General features: G+C 40.4%; 1 protein-coding gene across 1 annotated transcript in view; it reads left to right on the forward strand.

Moving 5' to 3' along the window:
- Positions 1-26928, forward strand: part of COL14A1 (collagen type XIV alpha 1 chain) — a 132785-nt gene that overhangs the window by 11111 nt on the left and 94746 nt on the right. The window contains exons 4-11 of the mRNA XM_081324276.1: positions 2066-2209; positions 5138-5257; positions 12306-12461; positions 14177-14296; positions 18721-18885; positions 20222-20383; positions 21566-21717; positions 22219-22348. Coding sequence (XP_081180402.1) covers positions 2066-2209; positions 5138-5257; positions 12306-12461; positions 14177-14296; positions 18721-18885; positions 20222-20383; positions 21566-21717; positions 22219-22348 — 1149 coding nt within the window. The remainder of the gene's footprint in view (positions 1-2065; positions 2210-5137; positions 5258-12305; positions 12462-14176; positions 14297-18720; positions 18886-20221; positions 20384-21565; positions 21718-22218; positions 22349-26928) is intronic.

Genomic DNA, 26928 nt, shown 5'->3' on the forward strand with positions numbered 1-26928 from the left:
TCCCCATCAGGTGTATCAATGAATAAATCCTGTTTATAGGAAACAGATGGTGTCTGTGAGGGGTGCTTTTCTTAACTGAAAAGCCTTTTAAAAAAAAATTGGCAGTCCAAAACCTACCTCCCAGGTAATCCTCATCTCACCCATGAAGATGCTCTACCTAATCCATTTTTTAATTCAGCTCTGTTCTATGGTGCCTGTTTTTCTTCAGTGACCAAAAGTGCTTCCTTCTGAATGTAATGATTAAAAGATGTTTGGTTATTAATGAGATTTTGGTTTCTGTGAACTCAAGGGACGAGTAAAGCAGATGGAAGTAATAAAATAGTTATAAAGGAAAAGATGGAACCGATTATAAGATAACAACCAAAAGAAACAGTTTTGAAAATATACTGTACAATAAAAGTCTGCACGGGCTATCATTACCCAATGTAACATTACATTCACCTTTTAATAGGGTCTGGTGCATCCCAACTGAAATCCGTTGAGGATCTTTTTCCCAAACTAAGAAAATATTTTTGAAAGCTTCTTTCTCCAGATACAGAATGGTTGCCTGCACATTTTAGAAACTTCTGTAAGTTTCTAAAAAAAAAAACCTGCATGGATTTTGTAGCAGATGCCTTCTAGTTGTGGCTTATTCAGCAAATCGTAGTTCAAAAAACAGTGGCTAAACTCAATTACTATAAATGGTTTGAAAAAAATACAACATGTACTAAACCCTTTGAGTACGGTACGCTCACATTTTTTTTTATTGTGGTGCCTTAAATTGTTGTATGGTATTAAAACATTTTTTTATTATTCTTAGATTGCTTTGATATTTTTATATTGTTTTTAATTGCATGCAAACTGCCTAGAATCATGGATTTGAGATGGGAGGTTAGATAAATTGATATAATAAATAAAAACGTACGTTGCTTTGGGATTGCAGGATGAAGTGCTGTTTAAAAAATAAACAAATCCTTCCAAATGCAAATGAAAGTATCATATTTGAACTCACCCCTAAGAGATTTTGTTCTTAGTATGTTATCTTTGTATATGAAGTTACTAATTAGTTGGGGAGTAGTCCCAAAATCAGATATACTACTTTACCCTTTGCAGAATAGCTATTTTATTTTACTTCCTTTCCTTTCCTTTCCTTTCCTTTCCTTTCCTTTCCTTTCCTTTCCTTTCCTTTCCTTTCCTTTCCTTTCCTTTCCTTTCCTCTCCTTTCCTCTCCTCTCCTTTCCTTTCCTTTCCTTTCCTTTCCTTTCCTTTCCTTTCCTTTCCTTTCCTTTCCTTTCCTTTCCTTTCCTTCTCTTTTCTCTTTTCTCTTTTCTCTTCTTTTTCTTTTCTTTTCTTTTTTTCTTTATATTATTATTTTATTTGCCTCTCATTTCACTGTCAAGTGATTCTGGGTGGCGGACACCTTAATAGATGGCTCTAATAGCTCTTGATGAGTCTGCCTGCACTTGGAAGCTAAGCAGGATTAAGCCTGGTTAATATTTGTATGGGAGACCACTTGGGACCCCAGAGTACAGACTACATTGGGAAATACAAACAAATTAGGCTGGGAAAAAGAAATCTCAACCTTTTTTTCCTGTGTTCTTACAAAGGAAGCTGCATGGATGTGTCAGTAAAGTCACCAGAAATTGAACTTGGCTTGAAGACGCCTTATTTTAGTGGCCTCGTAGGCAGAAATCCCAATGCTCAGGCATGTTTGCATAGTTGCCTGCAAGGATGAATGATTAAGGGGAGGTAATTCCCCATGTAGAAACATGACTGAAAGCTAGATCATGTCAGGGTATGCCAAAGTAGTGACTTCTTGCAATGATTGTATTTCATTAGACGCCCACTTAAAACTCCTAGCCAGCTCCTTTCAAGACTTCCCTTAGAAATTAAAGGAGGAAGGATCAGAAAGAAGTCCAAGAAATCTTGCTTAGGGTGGGCTGCAGAACTGGACTATATGAGGGAACAATTAGAATTTGGCAACTTCATTGCTTTATCTTGCCCATGTATATAAACAAATACACTCTACTTCATACTATTATAATTAAATGGAAAGCGTAGGGCTGATTGTGTTTCTCTTTTGCAGGAGGGAAGACAAATGAGTTGATGCTTCAGAACAATGCAAACAAGGCAATTATTCAAGGTCTTATCCCCGATCAGAGCTACATCGTTCAGATAGTGGCCTTTGCTCAAGATCAGGAGAGCAAAGCAGCGCAAGGCCAGTTCCGAAGTATGTCCTCACTTTCTGTCTGTCTGCTTCACAAGACTGGGCTATACGGGTAGGGGGACCATATCTCCCAGTTGGCCTGGGGCAAGTTCCACTTTATCCCTCTCCTCCTACCATCCCACCCATTTTAACATTTTTCCCCCCTGGATTTTTCATTATTATTCTTAATAATAATTTACTTGTGGAGCAATGTTAAGGTTGGTAATCTTACAGATAGTCGTCATCCTTTTCTAATCTCTCTCCATGCATACAACGTGTTCCTCATGTAACCCATGGCTTGCTAGGACTTCCTTGTAAGGCTTCGGGCAATGTCCATCTTCTTCCCTGTGATCGTCAGTTTGCACGTCTTGACCTTCAGTTTTCCCTGAGCCGTCAGCCCCAGTTGGTTCAAGCTCTTTCAACACAAGAGATTCTCACGAGTGATGGCAAATACATGTGTCCCAGGATCAGTCACTGGGACCAGAGGTTTAGTCTTCCAAGCTTTAGGGCTTGTGCTGGAGCCCATCCCCAGGAAACTTCTCTCCAACACATTCTGCTAGAGAGAAGGTCCCTGAGGATGGGCTTCAGCATGAGTCCGAGAGCTTGACCCACCCAGATTGTTTCCTACAAGAGATTCTGTATGAACAATAAATTATATGGTCCCTTTATATGAGGAAGCTGGGCATTTCCAGGGTGTTCATAGGAGGGTGATCTGGTTTTGATTGGTGTTACACAAAGGATTTTAGAAGCTAATTTTAAAACAACTAGAGCAGAGGTTCTCCAACCTATGGGCCTTAGCCCACTACTGGGTCGTGGCTTCTTGGCCATTGGGCTGCGTAAGTGGCTGGGCAATGCATGTGCGTGTGCACAGGCGCTCAACCCTTCTTGTGCTGGTGCTAGCCTCAGTGTGACCCTCACGCTGGCGCTAGCAGCTCCATTTACAGAGTGCGCTTGCTTGTGGCCTAGTTCACGCTTATGCACGTGCAGCTACATTTGTGCGCATGCCCGCGTAAAGGTGTCTGCCCCTCCCTTTCTCACCGGCCGCCAACCCAGAAAGGTTGGTGACCCCTGAACTGGAGTGTATAGACATTGGGCTGATATGCTGTCTATTACCATGAAATGAATATATGGAAGATTGTTTGTTTATTAGACATTCCATTTTTAGATTTTACTACTCAAGGCAATGTACATACTGTGTTTCCCTGAAAATAAGACCCAACTGGAAAATAAACTCTAGCATGATTTTTTAGGATGCTCGTAATATAAGCTCCATCCCCAAAATAAGCCCCAGTTAAGATTGTCAGCATTTAGTACCAACATTAAGAAAACCAAGATCATGGCATCCGGCCCTCTCAATTCCTGGCAAAAAGATGGGGAAGAAGTGGAGGTAGTGACAGATTTTATTTTTCTGGGCTCCAAGATTACCACAGATGGGGACTGGAGCCAAGAAATTAAAAGACACTTGCTCCTGGGGAGGAAAGCTATGGCAAATCTAGACAGCACACTAAAAAGCATACACATCACCCTGCCAACAAAAGTGCGTATAGTCAAGGCTATGGTCTTCCCAGTTGCAATGTATGGCTGTGAAAGTTGGACCATAAGAAAGGCTGAGCGCCAAAGAATCGAGGCCTTTGAACTATGGTGCTGGAGAAGACTCCTGCGAGTCCCTTGGACTGCAAGGCGATCAAACTGGTCAGTCCTAGAGGAGATCAACCCTGACTGCTCTTTAGAAGGCCAGATCCTGAAGCTGAAACTCAAATACTTTGGCCACCTAATGAGAAGGAAGGACTCACTGGAGAAGAGCCTAATGCTGGGAAAGATTGAGGGCAAGAGAAGAAGGGGACAACAGAGAATGAGGTGGCTGGATTGAGTCACTGAAGCAGTAGGCGTGAGCTCAAATGGACTCCAGAAGATGGTAGAGGAGAGAAAGGCCTGGAGGAACGTTGTCCATGGGGTCGCGATGGGTTGGACGTGACTTTGCAACTAACAACAACAACAACAATCCCCAAATATAAACCCTAACCGGAAAATAAGCCCTATTGGAGTAAAAATTAATATAAGATCCAGTCTTGTTTTGGGTGGAACACGGTAATTGCTCCCACTTCCTATGTTTCCCTCAACAACAATCTTGTGAGGAGGGTTGGACTGAGTGAACAGTCATCCAGCTGACTTCCATTCCTAAGGAGGACTAGAACTTACAATCACCTGGTTTCTGACCAGTATCTTAACTATTTCTACTTTTATCACCACTTCTTCCACCATAGACGGAAGAGCCAATTTGGTGTAGCCCAACCCATTTCATAGGGTTGTTGGGGGAAAAAAAAATAGGAGGAGGAAGGAGTATTACATATGTTTATCACCTTGAATTATTTATAAAAATAATAAAGGAAGGATAAAAAAATCTAAACATGAAGTTCCATTTAGAACATGGCAATTGCTGTGTATTAAAATATGAACTCTATTTGAAGTCGCCTCAAGGATTTCTTAAAATAAATGAAAAGTCATGACATCAGACTTTAAATAAGTGAATGGGCTAGTAAAGCCTTTTTTTAAAAAAAAATACATGTAACTTTCCAAGAATTATAAATGGAACAGACAGCATATAAAGTTTAAAAATAGGTTTCAGCATTGGAAAAGCCATTTTCCAAATAATTTTCTGGGGAATATCTCTTTTTTTAAATTTTTCTAGTAACCTAATGTTTTTATTATTTGATTTATTAATCATAATAGTTAACTATATGTTTTATGTTATAGCTGGGCTTTGATGTTCTGAAAGCCAACAATTATGTTAATATACATAGAGAGACAGACAGACAGTCACATGGTTGGAAACAAAAGTTGGGGACTAGCTGCAGAAGCATTGCCATCTTGGGAAGCCAATTGGATTTTTAAAGATGAAGAGTCATTATCCTGTTGTTGTTTTTTTAACTAATTGGACTTCTTGTTTTGCAGTTAAAGATCTAGAGAAAAAGAAGGACACTTCGGGCAAACCAAAACCGAAAGAGGTGGGCAAATTGAAGCCTCCTATGCCAACAGAGGATACAGAATTGATACCCCTTCCAAAACCAGAAGGTGACAATTTATTAAAAGAGGTGTAGGGGTAACTTAATTGTGAAGTTTTTGTCTTTAATCGCTTCTTTGTTGGGATTATCTTGGCTTTGTCTTTCTGTTCCTATACCATTTCATGAAAGTGAATTTGCTTTAGAAAGCCTTTCAGACATGGGGATTTCATAACAACATCTTGGGTGTTTTTGTCCTAATTTAGTTATAGGATTACTAAAGCTGTGCAAACCTGCTGTCTCTCATTATTCAGTGGTCTGCCCAGTTACTTGGATCCCCCTTGCAGCTTCCTATTTTCCATTAAAGCTCAACTAGAGAATTTATGAGTAAATTTCTCCATGCCACTTTTTCAAGAATAAGGTAAGGGTGTGTGTGTGCCTCCTGCTCTTGAAGAAATTGTTGAAGAATTTCTCATTCCTCGGGAGAAAATTTGAAGAAATTGTCCTTAGAATTTTTTGGCCCGTACATGTGATGGTCTACAAATTTAAAATGACAAAATTATAGATAATGGATAATCTAAAATCTATTTCTAGTAGGACTACCAGATTCTGTAACAGCTTAGGGAACTATGCCATCCGTCTGGTAAACTAATAAGATTCATTTTTCATACCATGTACATGTATACATCCAAACTATATGGTGTTGTTTTTCTGGGCCACATATGTGTGTGTATGTGGGTGTATGCATAATTTATTTTTCTTTTGTTATGTTTATGCAGTGTATATTGGAGGTGGTTACCCTTTGAGAGCTGTATGCAACGAAATCTCATTTTAATGTATGCTGATTAGTGTACATTTAAAGTGACAATAAAGTTATTCTTCTGTTCTGTTCTTTTCTGTTTCTATTCCTTACTGCAGGATCCCCTAGGTCAGTGTTCCCCAACCTTAACAACTTTAAGATAATGCCAGCTGCGAAATTCTGGAAGTTGATGTCCGGATATCTTAAAGTTGACAAGGTTGGGAAACGCTGCCCTAAATCAAAAGTTTTTCAACCTCAACAACTTCTGCTGTCTGTGGAATTCTGGAAGTTGAAATCCACAGATCATAAGTTGCTAAGGTTGAGAAACACTATCCTGGACCATCTCTAACACTGGACCATCCAATCTCTGTTTGAAAACCTGTAGCAAGGAAGACAGCTCCCTGTTTCATGTGGCAGATTATTCTGCTGGCTGTCAGCTCATAGAGCCAGTCAGCTCTTCCTGATGCTCATCCCAAACATTCATCCTTGTACTTTTCCCCCAGTGGTTCTGATCCTGCCTTTTGGGACAATGGAGAAGAATTCCATTCTCTTTTCTGTCCAAGTATTTGAAAATTGCTATCAACCATCTCCTCTGAAGACTAAACCTAAGGCACTTTAATTGTTCTTTATTTAGCTGCATTTAGACAGTTCACCCTCTTAATAGGCCTCTGACTTTGTTTAAACCTGGGCAGAACACAGTGGAACAATGATTTCCTATGGTCTGGATTCTGTGTTCTTCTTAATTCATCTCAAGGCAGCATTTGCCTTTTAAACAGTTACATTACAATGCTGGGTTGTAGTACCACTTTACAAAGCCCTAGTAAGACCACACCTGGAATACTGCAGCCAATTTTGGTCACCGTATCACAAAAAAGATGTTGGGAGTTTAGAAAAAATTCAGAGAAGGGCAACTAAGATGATCAAAGGCCTGGAGGCTAAAACATGTGAAGAATGGCTGCAGGACTTGGGTGTGGCCAGTCTAAAGAAAAGAAGAAATAGCAGAAACATGATAGCAGTGTTCCAGTATCTGAGGGGCTGCCACAAGGCAGAGGGGGCCAGGTTGTTCACCAGAGCACCAGAGGGAAGGATGAAAAACAATGGTTGGAAACTGATCAAGGAGAGAAGCAACCTGGATTTAAGGAGAAACTTCCTGACAGTGAGGACAATCCTGCTTAAGCAGGGGGGTTGGACTAGAAGACCTCCAAGGACCCTTCCATCTCTATTTTATATATACACCCAAATCCCTTTCACAAGTACTATTGCCAACCCTTCTATACTTGTACTTTGCATTTTTCTTGCCCAGAAGCAGAACATTGCATATCTTAGCTGGAATACTTTTAATCACACATCAATTCTCTTTAGTCTATAAAACATATGACTTCAGCAACTGAAAGGTAAAGGAAACTAATGCTGAAATCAGACTTAGCCTCTGCTGAGTGCATCCATAAAGTTTTCTTGGCTCTCACTTGCTACTGCAACCTTCTTCTTCTCACTTTCTAGTTTAACAAACACCTCTGAAATTCCCCACATGTCTCTATTGTCTAAGTACAAATCAGGGCTGCTTCTACCTAGCTTTCGAGATTAGCCAAGGTGTCTTAGGGGCTTCCCTCTGCTGAGCCATGCAAAACTAAATTAAGCTTTCCTGAAAGCTTGTTTTCCCTTCTTTGGTAATAGGATCCTGTTTACAAAGATTATAGGAATCTGATGATGTTATGACATTCCCATCTTGATGCTTTACAGATGGGTTGAATCTGTCAGGTGCAAAGAAACAGAAAATTCCAGTTCAGAAAATTTATTTTCGAAGCCTACACACAAGAATCTAGTCAACTAGGTAAAAATCAACTCTAAATTGGCACTAAATAAAAGTTAATGGAATTCAAGTGGGGCTGGACCTGGAGTGTTTTTGGACACATAACAATTCTAGGCTGAATCCTCTCTTGACTCCACCTTCAGTCTCTGCCTGCTCTTCTCATATAAAACCTGGACTTACAGAATTTCCAGCTAGCATCGTCAAACCTTGTGGAAAGTGAAGGGCACCAAGTTGGAGATAGTTGGGTTAGGATTGTGATTGCCCTTCATACTTGGACATGCACATAAGTGTACTCGAGGAAATGCTTCCTGAATTCTTTATCCATGAATCTCGTGCAAGCAGGCACCTGCAATCTGAGGATGGGAATGATGTCACTGTTAGAGGAACAAGCTAGACTTGTCAAGGATGATGGAATGCCAGAATAAAATCTGTTTATATTGAACTGTGCTTTGTACTTAAATAGCTCACAAGAAATCTCTCTGTGCTATTTTAGAATTGATCTTCCCCCCTCCCCATTTAATAACCTACCGTTCCAAAGCAATTAGACTCTCATCAGTAAACTTTTATGACATGCAGAACAAGCACAAACAAGTTTCATTCTGTCACCCTTTTCTGTCTGAAAGCCTCCTTCACTTCAGTAAAAGGGGGTAATCTGCTTCCTAAAATTCCAGGTAACCCAAATTTCCTATTTTTGCAACTGGCAATGATAATTTCCAATCATTTTGAGGCAGAAACAGATGGATGTTGTAATGCAGTCACTTATAATGTAGGATATTTACATAATCATAAAATAACTCCAATATAATATCCCAATTACAAAAAAAACAATTTAGCCTGATAGAGACATAAATTATTTTTTTCCTTGATGACATAAATGAAGGGAAAGGGGAAAAAATGCATCTGTCTTTTCAAACACTTGTCTAAACTGAGTACTTAATTTTGGTCGCCAACTTAGAATGAACAGCTAAATCCCTGAGGTCAGTTCACTATTGTGTTTAAGTGCATGGTAATACTTGTCTCACAAGAATGTTGTCAGGCTTAATTAATTTCTCTGCACATCACAAAGTCCCTTGAACTGTCAGGCTACAGGGAGTGAGACTAAGTATAAATTGTTCATCACCTTTGTTCTTAAAAAGAAACCTGATCAGCATGAGTGAAAAAAGTTAATGTAAAAAGTATAATAGAGTATGTCTCTTTTATAAGCACCACGAAGTACAGTTTAGCTTTTTCTTGGAAGGTCAGTGATACGATCAGTTCTGAAACTCTTAAAGCCAAAATAATCTGTCATTGTTGTGACACTACCCGCTTACAATCCCCTGCCAGGAATTTGAATTGGGGCAGAGGAAGAGAAGGGTATAAGATCAACTAATAAGCAGGCAATGAAGGCTATTGCTAAGCACATTGATTTGTGCTTAGATTGTAAGCCACCCTGAGTCTTCGGAGAAGGGCGGGATATAAATGGGATTAAAAAAACAAAACTAACTAATTAGTTCTTGCATTGGGCAGGATTTCTCTTCCCTTGGAAGCAGAAAGAAAGATTGTCAAATAGAAATGTACTATTCTGTCACAAAGATTATTCTTGAATTTAGGGGAATGATAGGTAAAATTAAGGAAAGAGAAAAATAAGAACATTCAAGGTTAATACCAGTGGGAAAAAATCCAAGATTTCACTAAACTTGTTCCATCCTCAATGCAATTTTCACACAAACACACTACAACCACCATCTGTCCATCATCCATCCATCCATCCATCCATCTGGAGTCCTTGATGCTTTCTGAGCTTGGTTGTTTGCTTGCAGACATTTCATTACCCAATTAGATAACATTATCAGTGCCAGTACATTTGTGACTCCTATAAAAATAAAAATAACGGGAAGGGGGCATTGTTGAATTTTTTTTTAATTTCATTTTGACTTTTGGACCCATCCCCATAAATGTCTGTAACTGGGATGGATGTAAGATAACTCTTCCCTAATTCAGTCTTTATTATTATTATTTTAATAAAGAGCCTTTCTATGTAGGTGGGTGATAGTAGCTCTGGAATGCTTCAGTAATCTTTAATTTGCACACCTTGCATCCAGATTAATGTGTCTTTGGTGTGGATTTCTTGTTATCTGGAAAAAAATAGTTTTCCCCCCCTCAGATAGTAAGAAATCCACCCTGAAGACACTTTAATCTAGACTTAAGTTGTGCAAATTAAAGGTCATAGTCCCCCCCTACCAGTAATGAAATCAAAAACTCCAGAAGTTTCATCTTTCCCAAAGGGCAACTCTTGTATTAGGTAAGGTCCAGTGACTTCATGCTTTCCCCCCTTTCTCTTAATTTTCTCTACCGGTTTGCAAATCCTGTCTTCATTTTCCCCCTCCAGGAACTGATGTACCATGGTGTAAGGTAGCAAAGTGCCAAATTGATTTTAACTGACTCCTCCACCCACTGGTCAGGACAAAAGCAATGCAAGACATCACTCGGGATTTTAATAATTATAAAGACAGATCGCCCCCCAAAGCTATTGCATTTTAAAAACACAGAGAGGCATTTGTACAGAAAGAACATTTTTCTTAAATACACACACATACACATACACTCATGCATAGACAGACAGACAGGCATGCACGCATGCGTGCGCGTGTGTACACACACACTGGATCTTGACTCTAAGAACTCAAAGGCTTGGTGTCTCCTCATTTCTTCCAGCTGTTCTACTTAATGCTAAGCACTCCTCTTTTTCCAAATATGCTATAGTACAGATATAGAACATTCACTGTCAACGTTTAACAGAAATCTGGGGAAAGGAATCGTTAATCAAAACAACAGCATACAGAAAGCACCATTTGCAAAATGCAGGCCTGGCTTATGTTCTAAGAAAAGCTTTGCTTTTAATTATGACCAAAAAGAGAGACTTCAGATCATTTAGCAGGATTTCTATTGGCAGGAACATGATAAGAAAATACGGTTAAAAGTGCAAGAAACAAGTCAGCTTTAGAATTTACAGAAGTCTTTCCTAATCTGGGGTCTTCCAGATTCATTGTTTTGAAGTCCCATGGCTCCCACCTAGCATGGGAGGTCACAGTGTTTGGGAATTGTGGGGGTTGGCTGGGGAAGGCTGACCTAGAACTGTTCTACACTGTCCAATCAGATATGATCTGAATCTTATGATTTCAGAATTAAAACAATGCAGGTCTTGATTAGGTTGTTCTTATTCTGCATGCAAGTTGTCAGGATGCTACAGGAATCACATAAAATTAAATCAGATGGCTGCTTAAATGTGCAGGTTTATTTATTTAAACCAAATGTGGAATACATCCCAGTCAACCTAGGAAGTAGTCAGTTTACTAGATCAGTCCGTGTGTTTGGTAAGTTGTTCAATGCTGCGTGTTTGAGCCACAGGTGTCTTTTATATAGTTTTGATTCCCCGTTTCTGGCATTGGCTCGCTCCAGCATTGTACTAGATTTAGCAAAATCCACAAAAGACCAGATCTACCCTCAATTTTAGCAAAGTTTGCTAAAAGAGATTTCTCTAACCTGGCTGTTTCTGATCTCAGAATTCCCAACCTGTAGTACTGTGTTCATAAATTAATTAATCAACAAACTGTGCTTTAATTAAAGCCAGAATGAATATGTGTGGGTTCTTTTAATCCCTTTTAAAGAATGAATGTGCATGGAAGAGAAGACTAAAACAGGAAAATATATGGGGCTTGGGGGAATATCTAAATTGCTCAGGGCTGTTTACTCTGTGGTGTAACCAGAGCTAATGACATTAAGACTCCTGACTGCTTGGTACAGGATAATAAGCATTCCTAGATCTTGGGGAAGCTGATTTAATCCAGCTCTTGTTTGATCAAATAAATTCTGAAATAAAATTCTGAAACAAATATTGACGTGTCCCGTGAGTCTTAAGTTGGATGGGCAACTGTCCTCTGTTTTATGTTTATTTTATTTATTCGATTTGTGTAGCCATCTATCTCACATTAGTGACTCACAACAATTGAAAACATCAATAAAAGAGCACAGGACAGGTAGTCCTAGACTTACAACCACAATGGAGCCCAAAATTTCTGTTGCTAAGTGAGACATTTGTTAAGTGAGTTTTGCCCATTTTACGACCTTCCTTGCCACAGTTGTTAACTGAATCACTGCGGTTGATAAGTCAGTAACCTGGTTGTTATGTGAATCTGGCTTCCCCATTGATCCCGGGACACTGCAACCGTCATTAAGTAGGAACCAGTTGCAAAGTATCTGAATTTTGATTACATGATCATGGGGATGCTGCAAAGGTCATAAAAAACAGTCATAAGTCACTTTTTTACTGCCGTTGTAACTTTGAAAGGTCACTAAATGAACTGTTGTAAGTCGAAGACAACTGTGCATTTTCTTTTCTTTTGAGTCTAAGCTTGTTATCTTCTGTATCTGGGCTACGTCTCTATTTCTATAACCCATTTAAAGGAAAGCCCAACCTACACTGGAAAAAGTTCATTGAGTAAACCATTTTGCTTGTTATTTTATTCTACACAGAAAACCAATTTAAATGCAAAACTCCAGCTTTCGCAGACATTGTTATCTTGATTGATGGGTCCTGGAGTATTGGCAGATTCAACTTCAGACTTGTGCGTCTTTTCTTGGAAAATCTGGTTATTGCCTTCAATGTGGATTCTGAAAAAACAAGAATAGGTAAATCTTTGAACAATCCAGTTTAGTCTGATTTGGTTTCCTCATTCTTTATGACTCTTTATGATTCCTTATTTTTGGAGAATATTTAAACAACCACAATGCTATAGTGGCAAATTCTTTCTGAAAAGATTGATCTGAGTGTTTCTATAAGAAGGAATTCCGGAAAGCCCTAATGGACCTAATAAAATATTTTCTTTCATATACATGTCGTCCCAGATGTGTTGATGGACTTGAACCAAGTTCTAGTGTGATATCTTAATCATTATATCACATTTAACATTGGGTATTAAATTGGTCTGTTTTTTCTCTTCAAACCAATGGTTCCTAAATTAATCAAACTGACTGAGTCTGCAGACTGTGGTAAGGCACAAAATATATGATAATGGTTAGAATCATCCTGGCTTAGCAAGCTTTGTGGATGCAACCTTTTAGTCCTTAGCCAACCTGCTTTATGTTTTGTGAATGTAACCCATTAGGTTTTGTGGACTGGATCCTAGCTTGTCAATTTCCATCTTCCTTATGTCAGCCTTCTCAACCACAACTGTTCTGAAAGGAATTGAATGTCTGTTCCCAGAGTTCCAAGCCAGTAGTCTAACTTCAAATAATGGAGGATCACTGCATCCAGAAGATGCTTACAAACACATATACATGCAGCCTGGAATTTCCTTCCTAAGTTATGATGGTCATAAATCAAGATACCCATGTGACCAACTCAATTTTACCGCCTTTTTACGGCAGTTGTTAAGGGAATGCCATGTTTGTTAAGCAAGTCAGTGCATTCCTAAAAAAATGCCAAAAAGGCCAGTTTCCGGCAAGAAACATCATAAGTCACATCATGTGACTGCAGAACACTGCAATTGGCTCTAAAGACAAGCCACTTGCCAAATGCCCAAAATGTGGTCATGTGATCACAGGGTGTGGGTGCTGCCATCAGAACTCTGGATCCAGGTTGTAAGTAGCTTATGGGGGGAGGGGGGCATCATAACTTCAAACAGATGTTAGTGGCCATTTGTTAAGCAAGAAAGCCCCCACAGGAACTTCTACAACATCTGTCCAATAACTTTAAGATCGATTCCCAATGGAAAGCCAAATGGGTCACTGAACACCCAGACAAAGGAAGACATCTAAATGACCACACAAAAGAGGTGCCAGGCTTTGAATCACCACTCCAGCAATGGGCAACTCTGAGTAGGATTTGCACCTCACCCGGCGACTGTCAGTGTCCTCCCCTCAGTGTGACTGTGTGGGTCCCACGTCAAACTGTAGATCACATCGTGAGAAGCTGTAAGCTGAGGGCATATACTGGTCCAGTATCTGATTTTTTTTTATAATATAAACGATGCTGTGCTTCAATGGTTAGATGGCATAGACCAGGGGTAGGCAACCTTGGCTTTTTTATGACTCGTAGACTTCTGGGAGTTGAAATCCACGAGTCATAAAAGAGTCAAGGTTGCCTACCCCTGGCATAGACATTGACATTTGAACATAGATCTTTTAAATATTTATCTTTTATTGTGTTTTACTAATCTAGGTGAAATGCTAATATATATTGGTAGTCCATGTATGATATGCCACACACTAAATAAGTGAGGATTGCCTGTAGTAGCAAAGCCATTGTTGTATTAGTGCATGCCACCAATCTCTCTCCATGTCACTGTCATCTTTCACAAGTCATTGTATTTTGTATTATAAATATACTTTACTTTCTCCCCAAGGTCTGGCACAATACAGTGGTGATCCCAGGATAGAATGGCACCTGAATTCCTACAACACAAAAGAGGCTGTCTTAGATGCAGTGCGAAACCTCCCCTACAAGGGTGGAAATACCTTAACAGGTACAGATTTGTACATGACTGCTTTGAAATGGATATTTTAAAAAAAGTGTTGTCATTTACCTGGTTCATAGTCTGTAAATAACGCAGATGCATTTTGCTTCCTTCCTTGTTATATTTCTGATTCTTTTTTCCCCTCTGGCCTTCAGGGTGCAGTATTTAAAGGCTAACCTCTAGCAGAGTTTAGGGAATATCATTAAAAGAATGATATTTCTCTATTTGAACTATTACCATCCAGCAGACGGTACCGGATAATAAAAACAAAGACAAATAGGCTGAAAAATAGTTTTTATAAATATCACAGTATAGTGCAACATTGAAGTGCAATATTAGGGGCAGCACAATGGTGAATAGAATGTGAAGGATGTGTGTAAATAATGTATGTTCTTATTTGTGGTTTTCACTTGTGTGTAGTGTGCACTGTAGACAGCACTTAATTTTGTTGTGAATTACACAATGACAATAAAGATATTCTATTCTATTCTATTCTATTCTATTCTATTCTATTCTATTCTATTCTATTCTATTCTATTCTATTCTATTCTATTCTATTCTATTCTATTCTATTCTATTCTATTCTATTCTATTCTATTGCAAATGGATGTGTTTGAATTATGCTTTGTGAGAGAAATGCACTCCCAGGTGATTTATTGCAGTGTTATATTATTTATCTGAGAGAACAGATAATATGTGCAGGAGCAGGATGCTCTGATTGATGGTCCTTTCCGTCCAGGACTTGAAGTCTTGAGTTCAGTTTCAGTCAACACATCTATTCTTAAAAAAGAAAGTCAGAAGAAGCAGAGATAACAAGTAGGAGTATCTAGCTGCTGTAGGGAGTGGGAAGTAAGTTCGGTCTAGTGCAGGGTTGGGCAACTGTGGCTCCTTTATGACCTGTGGACTTCAACTCCCAGAATTCCTGAGCCAGCTATGTTGGCTCAGGAATTCTGGGAGTTGAAGTCCACAGGTCATAAAGGGGCTTTGTTGCTCACCCTGGTTTACTGGTTAAGGCATCAGGCTGGAAAGTGGGAGACCTTGAGTTCAAGTCCTGCCTTAGCCATAAAAGCCAGCTAGGTGACGTTGGGCCAGTATCTCTCTTTCTCGGCCCAAGCCACCTCACAGGGTTGTTGTTCTATAGAAAATAAGAGGGGGAGTAGTGGTCATGATCATAGAATCCATTCCTGCTCTAGGTATGTGCACATTGATGATGGAATGGGGTAACTTGTTGCTGCCACCACAGCGGCCATCTTGCTGCAGAACAATTCAACAATTCAGTTTAATTATTTAAAATCATTGAAAAATTATTTTAATTTTTGTCATTCACATTTCATTTTGTCCCTCCTTTTTCATCGTTTCTTTAATTATTCTTTCCCACCATTTCTTCAATATTAATATAACTCTTGTCTTGTAGTGAGTGGGCTGCAGTGAGTTGTCCTAGACCCCATGTCAACTGTCCAAATAGTGAACTCCAAAAAAGTAATCTTCAAGGCTTTGAAGGCCATAAAAGATGATCTTTATTGAATACACATCTCAGAACTGAAGAAGCAAAACCAGCTCTGGTTTTCCCGTGTGAAAATCTGCCTAGTTAAACAATAGCTTCCCTTAATCCCCACTCCCCCAGTGTTCACATTATCCAGTCATAGACCTTTGGTTGGTTATGGGAACTAACCTTGGCATTCCTATATGCTCTCAGGGTCCATGGACGGCTTCTTAGAACCCTGTTTCCTCCCTACGCTTTCTACCCCTTCCCCCTGTTTCTATGGCAAGTTGAATAGCGATAGAATCTAACAGGCATCTTAGCGATTGAAACTTGACACCCTATAGATGAAGGAACGGAGCTTGGATCACTCAATCATAAGTGCCACTTTGGCTTTTGGGACACCCCCTCTCTCAACTGCTGATACCCTGATAACAACCTCCGAAAACCACAGGCAACCTGCAAGGGCATACACACACCAGCTGTTCTCTACTATGGGGCTACCCTTGAAGAGTATCTGGGGACTGCAACTAGTAGAGAATGTGACAGTGAGAACAATCTTGGGCATCTCCAGAGTTGCACATATAGCACCTCTGCTACATGAACTGCATCGGATACCGGTTCGTGTCCGGTTCAACTCAAGATGTTGATTATCACCTATAAAGCCCTTCATGGCATGGGACCAGGTTTCCTGATGGACATCTCATCTCAATTACATCATCCCATCCCACCTGGTCAGGTAGGGAAGGTATGTTCTGGATCCTGGTGGTGTAGTGGTTAAAATGCAGTATTACAGGCTAACTCTGCCCACAGCGTGGAGTTCGATTCTGAAGGGGCTCAAGGTTGACTCAGCCTTCAATCCTTCCGAGATCAATAAAGTGAGGACCAAGACTTTTGGGAGCAATATGCTGACATTGCAAACTACCCAGAGAGTGCTGGAAAGAACTATGGGGTGGTATATAAATTTAAGTGCTATTGCTGTCGCTACCCCATTGGTTAATGAATTTCAATCGATAGGATTCAGGAAGAGAAGCTTCTCTGTCATTGCTCCCATCCTTTGAACACCATACCCTCAGAGGTGAGATGTCCCCCCCCTCCCAACTTCATGGCCTTCAGAAAAAATGTTAAGACCTGGTACTGCCAATTGGTATCCGGGTCAAAGAATGATATGCTACCCTAGGGGTGGTTTGTGGCATCGGGGTGTTCCCTCTGCCTCTGTAACTTTTTAATAGCTCAGTTTTTCACTTTGTTTTTCTGTCTATTTTTACTCTGTTTTTAATTTATGCTTTTGTTCCTTGTTGTAAATAAGACTCACTTAGGTAAGATGGGTGGTGTAAAAATGTGATCAATAGATAAATAAGTTAGTCCCTGGAAGCTGTAATTAAAGCACTCTGTCTTGCTTGCTATTTTAAAATTAGTTTCCCTACTCTGATTGTCGAGGCCATCTTTGAATGCCCTCTCTCCAGGAACCAGGTTATTTATTGCAGAAAAATAATAATGTGTGTTCAAGTAAAAACAAGCATCTTCATGCTTCCTTAGCTACCCTTAACTGCTCACCCACCCTGCCTTTGAGTTAATTGTGACTCCTGGTGACTGCCTGGACAAGTCCTTGTAATTTTCTTGGCAACATCTTGGGAAGTGGTTTGTCCTTGCCTGCTTCTTAGGGCTGAGATAGAGGGATTGACTCAATATCTCCTAGCTGGCTTTATGCCTAAGGAAGGAGTTGCTGGACTACAAATCATGGTCTCTAGTTTATAGTCCAGCCCCTTTAGCAACAACATCAAACTGGTTCTTACACTTACATGTAGTCTGTTTTTAAAACTGAGAAAGTCTGCTTGGGAATATTAGAAATATTTCTGTCCTGCCTTTGTCCCCAGACCCCAGTTCCCCAAAACACTCTGCATTTTCCCCTCTTCCTATAATTTAAGGACACTGAGAACAGGAGCCAAAATGGCTGCCTTGAACCAGGACTCACTGGTTGGGTCCTGCAGAAATAGACATTACCACCTCTCACTTCAAAATTAATATTTAAATAAAATATTTGGATTCCCACTCCATCAGCATCTTTATATCATGTATGTTTGTCTGGTTGTTTGAAAAACAAACAAACAACAACCCTAAATCTCCCTAAATACTTGAATAGTTCCAATTAGGGAAAGGGTATCTACAACAACATGAAGCCACCATTCCTCTTAAAGGTCCTGAAGCACCAGACCAGGAGATACAATGAAATAGAAGGTCATGCAAATAGTATAATAGGATGCTCATAAGTTGCTCACACACCCAGCTTTGAAAGACAAGAGTAGCTTTACTGTTGCTTCACTGCAGCTGTCCCAGAAATAAGCTTACTCAACTTTTGAACATAATCAACGGTGTTGGCCTTATAGAGTCCCAGAGCTGATGTTGATCTGATGCAGAACTTTTGGTAGAAGTGCCTTAAGCTTGTTTGCTACTCTCTTTATCATCTATTTCTGTCTCTAGACTTATATTGGGTCCTTCTAAGATTTAGGTTTCTAGAGCACTTTTAGTCTTTTCCCCATGGAAAACTGCTGCTTCATGCATCCATGACATGCCATGCCTTCTGAGATCTCTGGGTATCATTTTCTCAGTCTTTGTTGAATATAATTTTATATTTATTCTTAAAAGAATTAAAAGGAGCTTCTTATCTATTAGCCATGAGGAAGCAGTCAACCAACCATGATGAGAACTGTCAAAATAACCACTAAAAGATTAGATCAGGGGTTTTCAAACTTAACCCTTTTATGACTTGTGGACTTCAACTCCCAAAATTTGTCAGCCAGCATGCCTGGCTGAGGAATTCTAGGAGTTGAAGTCCACAAATCATAAAAGGGCCAAGTTCGAAGACCCCTGGATTAGATAGTCTTGCAGCCATAGCAATATAAATATATTTGGTCAACCTTCCCCTTCTCTCTCCCTTCTTCTCTATGTGCAGGCCTTGCCTTAACTTTTATTCTGGAAAACAACTTTAAGCCAGAGGCAGGTTCAAGACCTGGAGTTCCCAAAATTGGCATATTGATCACTGATGGGAAATCCCAAGATGATGTAATTCCACCTGCAAAAAATCTGAGAGATGCTGGCGTCGAACTATTTGCCATAGGTATGGATTGCTGAAATAATCATAGACTTCACTGTCAGCTGCCTATCTTCACTGTTTTTTTGAAGCTTGCTAGTAACCAGGGGACAGAGGCACTTAGGAGGGAAAAAGCGCTGGAGATGTGAAAAAATCTTGTGGAATATTGGGGCATATGGACAATGGCAGGAATCGGAGATACTAAACCGAGTCATCTTCCTGTCCTCAAGGACACCGGCCCTGGGAAAGGCATTTGCTGTGGCACCAGAGGCACCACGTTCCCAAAACATTGGAACAAGACATGATTGGACTGCTCTCCCAAGGGGAAGAGTTTTGAACATTGGGAATTGCTTTCAATATATGATTTTTGTGTGGTTTTTCTTTAGAGCTTGCCTTGCTCATGCTACACTCAACACCTCTACTGCCTATAGAGTCAAAGGTCATTCTTTCTTAGGGAGCAAGTTGGGGCCAGTCTGACACTTGAGGTTCTAGAATGTGCCTAGTTCAATACAGCATCTACAGTGTAAGATGCAATTATAGCAGGCAATGTGTGATTTCCAGCTGTCTAAACTCAGCAGTAAAGTAGTTGTATTTGGGGTGTGTGAATTCAGTCTGTTTTAGGGGTTTAGGAGGTGATTTAAATAGAGGTGTGGAAATTGTCTCAAAATTGAATTGTTTCAAAATTGAATTGTTTCAAAATGATCGGTTCAAGTTTAGAACATGTGTTTTGATTGTGAAACGGGATTGTTTTGCGTTTGGAATGGAGTTGTGCCAAACAGAGCATCTGTTTTAACTTGAAATGGCGTGTTTCAACATTGAAACATTAGCTCCATTCCCAATCACATCTTTAATCTCACCAAATCTCAGAGAGGGGACCATTAAGGTAACTAAGACCTCTTCAGTGACATCGCTTGCCTTGGGTTTGGCTCCTTGTGTTCAGAAAGCTGAAGGTTGCGGCCCTAACCATAAGAGCCACAACTTTGCTAACAGTAGTTGATGAGCATGTACCTTTTGCTGATATACCTCCAGAGTTTGCAGGCACAGTTTGCAGGCAAGTTGTTCTCTTGACCATATTGATCATTGATGAAGTGATAGCCACCACGAACAAATACTGGGTACATATTGACAGCATGGTCCTCAGATTGGTTTACAAATCCATTTTTTAAAAAAATAAAATAAAATAAGCCATAGTAGATTAATTCACATACCACGCTAGGTCATAAATGCTGGCTTATAATCACAAAGGTTGTTGTGCTCATACACTCTGCTAACCAAAATCAAAGATTTGTTTACAAAATGATCTCCAAGCTAAGATATTTTATTATGTAAAATTTCACTTTGGTGTTTCTTCCTCTGATACCAGGTGTAAAGAATGCCGATGAAAATGAACTGAAGGAGATTGCTTCCCAGCCACACAGCACTCATGTCTACAATGTTGCTGACTTCAGTTTAATGAACTCCATTGTGGAAGAACTTACAAAGACTGTGTGCCTGAGAGTTGAAGAACAAGAAAAAGAAATCAAAGGTAAGAATAGCCAGATCTTCTCTTTTCAAAGGATGTACAATGAATGGTGTTAGGTCAGGCTAATGTCATCCAGCTTTCTCTTGCTACATGGCCAACACATTATGGCCATAGTGACTGGCAGCCATTATTTTCTTCATGAATAATTTTTGAATGTGAACATAGTAGCCATCAGTACATCTTATTCAAACAAATTTTATGTGCTGGGTAAAAAGCTTCTCCCATTTAATTTCTCCAAAATTTATTTCTTTGGGTGAGCTGAGTTTTTACTGAGTTGTCTGCCAACAAATTGGCTACAAGATCTAAAAACATTAAGCCTTGAACAAGATGATCATTTTGAGGTGGCTGAAATAGTTGTTTCTCTGATGTCTAGGTAGGTCTGGCCTAACTAACTACTAGACATAACTAGGTAGGTCTCACCTAACAAAGAAAAGGATTAAGGGTGACATGATAGCTATCTTCCAATATTTGATGGACTCACAGAGATGAGGGGGTTGACTTATTCTCCAAAGCACCTGAGGACAGGGTAAGAAGAAATGGGTGGAACTCGCTAAAGAGAGGTCCTACCTAGAACTAAGGAGAAATTTCCTGACAGTGAGAGCAGCTTGCCTCCTGGAGATGTGGATGCTGTATCACTGGAGGTTTTTGTTGAAAGATTGGACATTCATTTATCCAGGATGGTATAAGGCAGTGATGGCGAACCTTTTAGAGACTGAGTGCCGAAACCACAACCCAAAACCCACTTATGTACCATCGGGTGCTGGGTGGGCATGGCCCATTGGGTGGGTGTGGCAAATTGGGTGAGCGTGGCTTGTTGGGTGGGCATGGCTGTGATGGTAACGGCAGACTGGATGGGACTAAAAAGTTCAATCAATCAATTCCAACTTTGCGAGATCTATTTTTCCCCGCGAGAAGTTGAAATTGATTGATTGATTGAACTTTTTTTTTGCACATGGTGGTGGAGGCCTAAAGCGAAAAGGTTTTATAAAACCCAGCTGAAGGCCTAGGACTGGGGCGATGGTGCGCGTGCCCACAGAGAGGGCTCTGCATGCCACCTGTGGCACACGTGCCATAGGTTCGCCACCATGGGTATAAGGACTCCTGCTTTGGGCAAGAGGTTGGACTAACAGATCTCAAAGGTCCCTTCCAGCCCAATGATTCTATATTCTATGTCTAAAACTTTAGGATCATTGGTTGCCACCCTTGGAGCACCTACAGATTTGGTCACATCTGAAGTGACCGCCAGAGGATTCCGTGTGAGTTGGACTCATGCACCAGGCAAAGTGGAAAAGTACCGAGTTGTCTATTATCCCACCAAAGGAGGGCAACCAGAAGAGGTAATGGAGTAACAATCACTGTTTGTCCTGAGGGCAAGACAAAAATAATGGGTGGAAGCTTGTCAAAAGAAAGATGCAACCTAGAAGTAAGGAAACATTTTTTTACAGTGAGAGCATTTAACCAGTGGAGCAGCTTGCATCTTGGAGTTGTGGGTGCTTCATTCCTTTCCTCCATTCAAGGAAAGATTGGACATCCATTTAACTGGGATGGTGTAAGAGTCCTACCTTGAGCAAGGGGCTGGACTGGAAGACCTCTGAGATTCTTTCCTGCCCTATGAGTCTATGATTCTATGAAACTATAGGATCCCATAATTGTGTTAAGCAAAATACATTAATAATCATTATTAGAAGTAGTGACCTGCACTTCTCCTGCACTTCTCTAATCCACGTTCAAAAATGTTCTTTGGGAATTGAACGACAATCTTTTTTTCAGATAAAGGAGAAAGCCTGCTTTGTGGTCATTTTAAAACTCTGTTTAAATGTGTCTTGTCTTTCGTACAGGTGGTGGTAGATGGGACAGTTTCAACAGCAGTACTGAAAAATTTGATGTCTTTAACTGAGTATCAGATTGCTGTGTTTGCCATCTATGTTAGTTCTGCCAGTGAAGGTCTCCGGGGTACTGAGACAACACGTAAGTGACAAAAAAAAGAAACGTAACAGTATTTTAGAACAGGGGTCCCCAACCCCTGGTCCGTGGACCGGTAATGAGCCGGGCATGCCAGCAACCGGTCCTCACAAACAAGAAAAGACCCATCTGTGAGATGTAGGCAGCATACAAAACCATGCCCCTTCTGGTCCATGGAAAAACCTCTCTCCATGGAACCAGTCCCTGCACAAAAGGTTGGGGACCTCTGTCCTAAATCACAGAAGTATCTCAGCTTGTCTTTGGGACTCTGCTAAGGTATGGGATTACAGAAGAAAGTAACAAGAGTTGGAAGTTGCCTTAGAGGTCTTCTAGTCCATCCCCCTGTCAGAATACAGAATAACAGAGTTGGAAGGGACCTTAGAGGTCTTCTAGTCCAACCCCCTGATCAAGCAGGAAACCCTAGATCAGCGGTCCCCAACCTCTGGTTCATGGATGAGTACCAGGCCGCGGCATGCCAACAACCACTCCTCACAAACAAGCAAAGCCACATCCGTGGGATGCAGGCAGCACACAAAACCATGCCTCCTCCAGTCCATGGAAAAACCCCTCTCCACTGAACTGTTCCCTGGTGCCCAAAAGGTTGGGGACCTCTGTTTCAGAACTACCTAATTTTGTGTTGTAGTTGTACATCTGGTGGTTCTAGATATAAACCTACTCCTGATGAAAACCTGTTGGATGTGGGAAGAAAAGTCCATTTAACTATACCCTCTGTTGATTTTTGGCTGGAATCAGAACACCCAGAAAATGGTGGGGGACTTAATTCTTCCTTTCTCAGCCATGATCTATTTAAAAAAATAATTCTTACTTCTGCCTTAGCTGCTATTAGCATCAATGACAACCTTTTTCTCCTATGGTCAGTAAGAAAAGTAATAGGATTTTCCAAGGATCACTGATGTAGTGGGAAAAATTCAATTCACTTGAACATTCAAGTTCTGTCCAGATGTGGCGAGTTGGTAGGGTTTGCCATCAAGTCAATGCTCATAAAAATACAGTTCTGATTTCAAGGTAGGTTCTGCCATTAACTCCCATGCATCAAGAGATCCTCTTGACGTCCATACCTCAAAATGATCTCTTTCCTTTAAGGTTAGCTTTTTCCTGCCTCCATTATGGTAGAACTTGCCAGCAGTTCTTGTTGTAAGTTGTAGTGATGAATCCCCTAGGGCAGGGGTAGGCAGCCTCGGCTCTTTTATGATTCATGGACTTCAACTCCCAGAATTCCTGAGCCAGCATAGCTGGCTCAGGAATTCTGGGAGTTGAAGTCCATGAGTCATAAAAGAGCTGAGGTTGCCTACCCCTACCCTAGGCCGAACAGCAGGCCTTTTGTAAGAGTCTTCACTCCTCACTCTGTATTGCTTGAATCTGGGTTGTGTCTGAATAAGCTTGATAACAACTTAGCTGTGTTTTTCTACTTGGGGTCAGCTATCCTATCAGGCACAAGAAATCAGGAACCAGGGTTGTTGAAATGAGTACAAGTTTATTCTATGCATCTTCTAAACAAGAATCTGAACTGATCAAGGCAACTTGGCAGTAGATAAGAGTCAATGGAATTCAAGGAGAGCTGGACTTAAATCTTTTGTGGACATGAAGGGATTCCAAACTGATGATGTGCTTGACCCTTCCCTCAGGCTCAGCCTGGTCATCTCCTACATATCCCTTGAGCTGAATCAATTAAATCAGGGGTGTCAAACTGCCAGCCCACGGGCCGGATGCCTCATAGTGAAAACGTGCCCACCCCCATTGCCGGCAATGGAAAAAAAGTCACGATACATTGCGACACATCACGTGACGTGAGTTTGACACCCCTGAACTAAATGGTGCCAATGATGTGGATAAGGTTTCTTGAAGTGCATATGGGTTTCGGTTGTTCTATATTTGAACCTGAGGGACGCAGTGGCTCAGTGGGTTAGGACGCTGAGCTTGTCGATCAGAAGGTCGGCAGTTTGGCGGGTCGAATCCTGAGTGCCGCGTAACAGAGTGAGTGCTTGTTACTCGTCCCAGCTTCTGCCAACCTAGCAGTTCGAAAGCACATAAAAAAATGCAAGTTGAAAAATAGGGACCACTACGGTGGGAAGGTAACAGCGTTCCGTGAGCCTTTGGCATCTAGTCATGCCAGCCACATGACCACGGAGACGTCCTCGGACAAGCGCTGGCTCTTCGGCTTTGAAACGGAGATGAGCACCGGCCCCTAGAGTTGGAAATGACTAGCACGCATGTGCAGGGGAACCTTTACCTATATTTGAACCTGGTGACATGCAGGACCCTTTACCTACTTTCTGAGCATTGCATTTTTTTAGGGATGGTGCAGATGATGTCACCCTGTTTTCATTCACATTTCTGAGTTATGAGAGAGCTAAAAATAAACATCCTATTCTTCCTCTGCTCTGCCAGTGCATCCCCTGCCACGGGGAAATATTTCCCTTTTTTCCCAGGGACAACTGAATGGGAGTCCTGAATTATTCTTACAAGGAAATACAATTCTCAGGATCAAAATGATGTTAGGCTGTTTACATGACTCTCTACAATCCCAGTATTTTTCTAGCAGCCTACTGCCTATTTGGATTACAATCACAGAATCTGACATTGTAAAATACTATCATAAGGATGACCTTGACTGAAATATGAAAAAAAACATGTTACCTAAGGAAAATAGGCCAAAACATTTTTTTTTAAGTCCAAAACAATGTGATAACATTTGGAAGTGTCTCAGACAGAGGCCTCCTTAATTCATAGAAGTATAAGGAGGAGGAGAATGAGGACTGGCACAATCAGACTTGCAGGATCCTGTTATTATTAACCAATCTCAGTCAAAGGTTTAGCTATTTTTGGAGTTAGTTTCCAGGTCTGCTCTACCTAGTGGGACTGGCCCATTATGGCCCCATTTTCTGAGCAAACTTGGGTGGGCTTGCATTGTAGAAGAATTAAAAGCCTAGCCTACCATTTGATTGATCAGATGCAGTTAGGAACTGGTTAATGACGAACTCCGTGGTCCAAAGCACATACTGTCCCAGTAACATCATTTCCCACAGCACCTGGTGCTCTTTTGAAGTCAAGTTCTGACTCAGTCCAGCTGTACATGTTCCTGATTCCACTACGGCCTGAGGCAGCACACCTCTAAGCAGAGTTTTTATTTAATCTTTGCTCAGGTGTCATAAAGCAATGCTCTGGAATAAGTAAATATTAATCACTCCAGGTAACATTTCAAGGGGGGAAAATGTTGCTGTCACAGAGAGAGGATGCAAAAATATACTATATTTGACTATGCTGACAGATGCTAACAAATTAAAATGACTTGAAAATGAAAAGACCATGGATTCTGGCATAAAGTGTAGTTTTGAGGGAATGCATCAGTTAGCAGCTACAGTAAATACATTGAAGCCTTGGATGTGAGAAACAGGGAAAAGGATAAAGGTAAATGCATTTTTGGTCAGAATTCAGACAATGGGGGTCAATAATATCTTCAAAACAGCCCCTTCCTTTTGTTTATGGTGTGCCTGAGTTCTGCGGGGTGAATCCATTTCAACAGAGGTACACCCATACTGTCATTGTCCACTGATTAGCAGAATATCTCTGTGTAAGTTCACTTCCATCCTCATGACGTTCAGGAAGCTATTAAAAACCTGGCTGTTCTCCCGGGCTTTTGGGTGTCAGCCCTCCCAAGTAAATCAGACAGGAAACACAACTAGACTAGCTAAATCTACTTTATTGTAAGTCTGTGTTGATAGAATCTTGCAAGTCTGAAGGTACAAACTTCCTAGCATCATTTTTAACCATCTGATCAATTAGGGCAGGCCCTTCCTAAGTTTCTTCCTTTGATAGCTAAATCCTTGAGGTCTTCGCCTTCTTTTGTCTGATTGTTTCCTAGGCAGTGTCTCTGTCTCTCGTCCCCCAAGCTCATCCATACATTCTATCACACCAGGGGAGAATAAAGGTCACTAAGTTCAAAGTGCTGCTATTACTTTATAAAGCTATACAAGGCTTGGCTTTGACTTGATAACGTTGATATCCAAGTATCTAACACATCACAGATTTGCTATCTATGTTGATTTCAGTCACATCTCAGGCAGAGGAGGAGGAGGAGGACTTGTTTAATTCGCTCTTTTGTGTTTTGGAAACAGTCATCTCCAATCTCTGAGAGTTGTTGTGCAGATTAACAAGCCTTTTTAATTTTATTTATTGCAGTGGAATAGCAATTATCTAGCTATCCAAAATGACCAAATGGGATTGTAGAATCAATTTGCTTCCATATTTTGAAAATAATTATTTTTAATTATTTGCAAGAACTTCAGCTAGAAAAAGGATTCAAAAATGTTTTGCTCAGTCCACACTAATAATAATAATAATAATAATAATAATAATAATAATAATAATAATAATAATAATAATAATAATAATAATAATAATAATAATAATAATAATAATAATAGTAATAATAATAATAATAATAATAATAATAATCCATCATCCACTGGGCATTGTGTAAAAAATATGACTTGCCTGTGTCCGAAAAGTCGTGGCAACATAGGGTGGAAAAAGTTGTCGACAATGAAAGGGTGAAGATCTTGTGG

This window comes from Vipera berus (assembly GCF_964194415.1).
Source record: "Vipera berus genome assembly, chromosome: 3".
Taxonomy (NCBI): Eukaryota; Metazoa; Chordata; class Lepidosauria; order Squamata; family Viperidae; genus Vipera; species Vipera berus.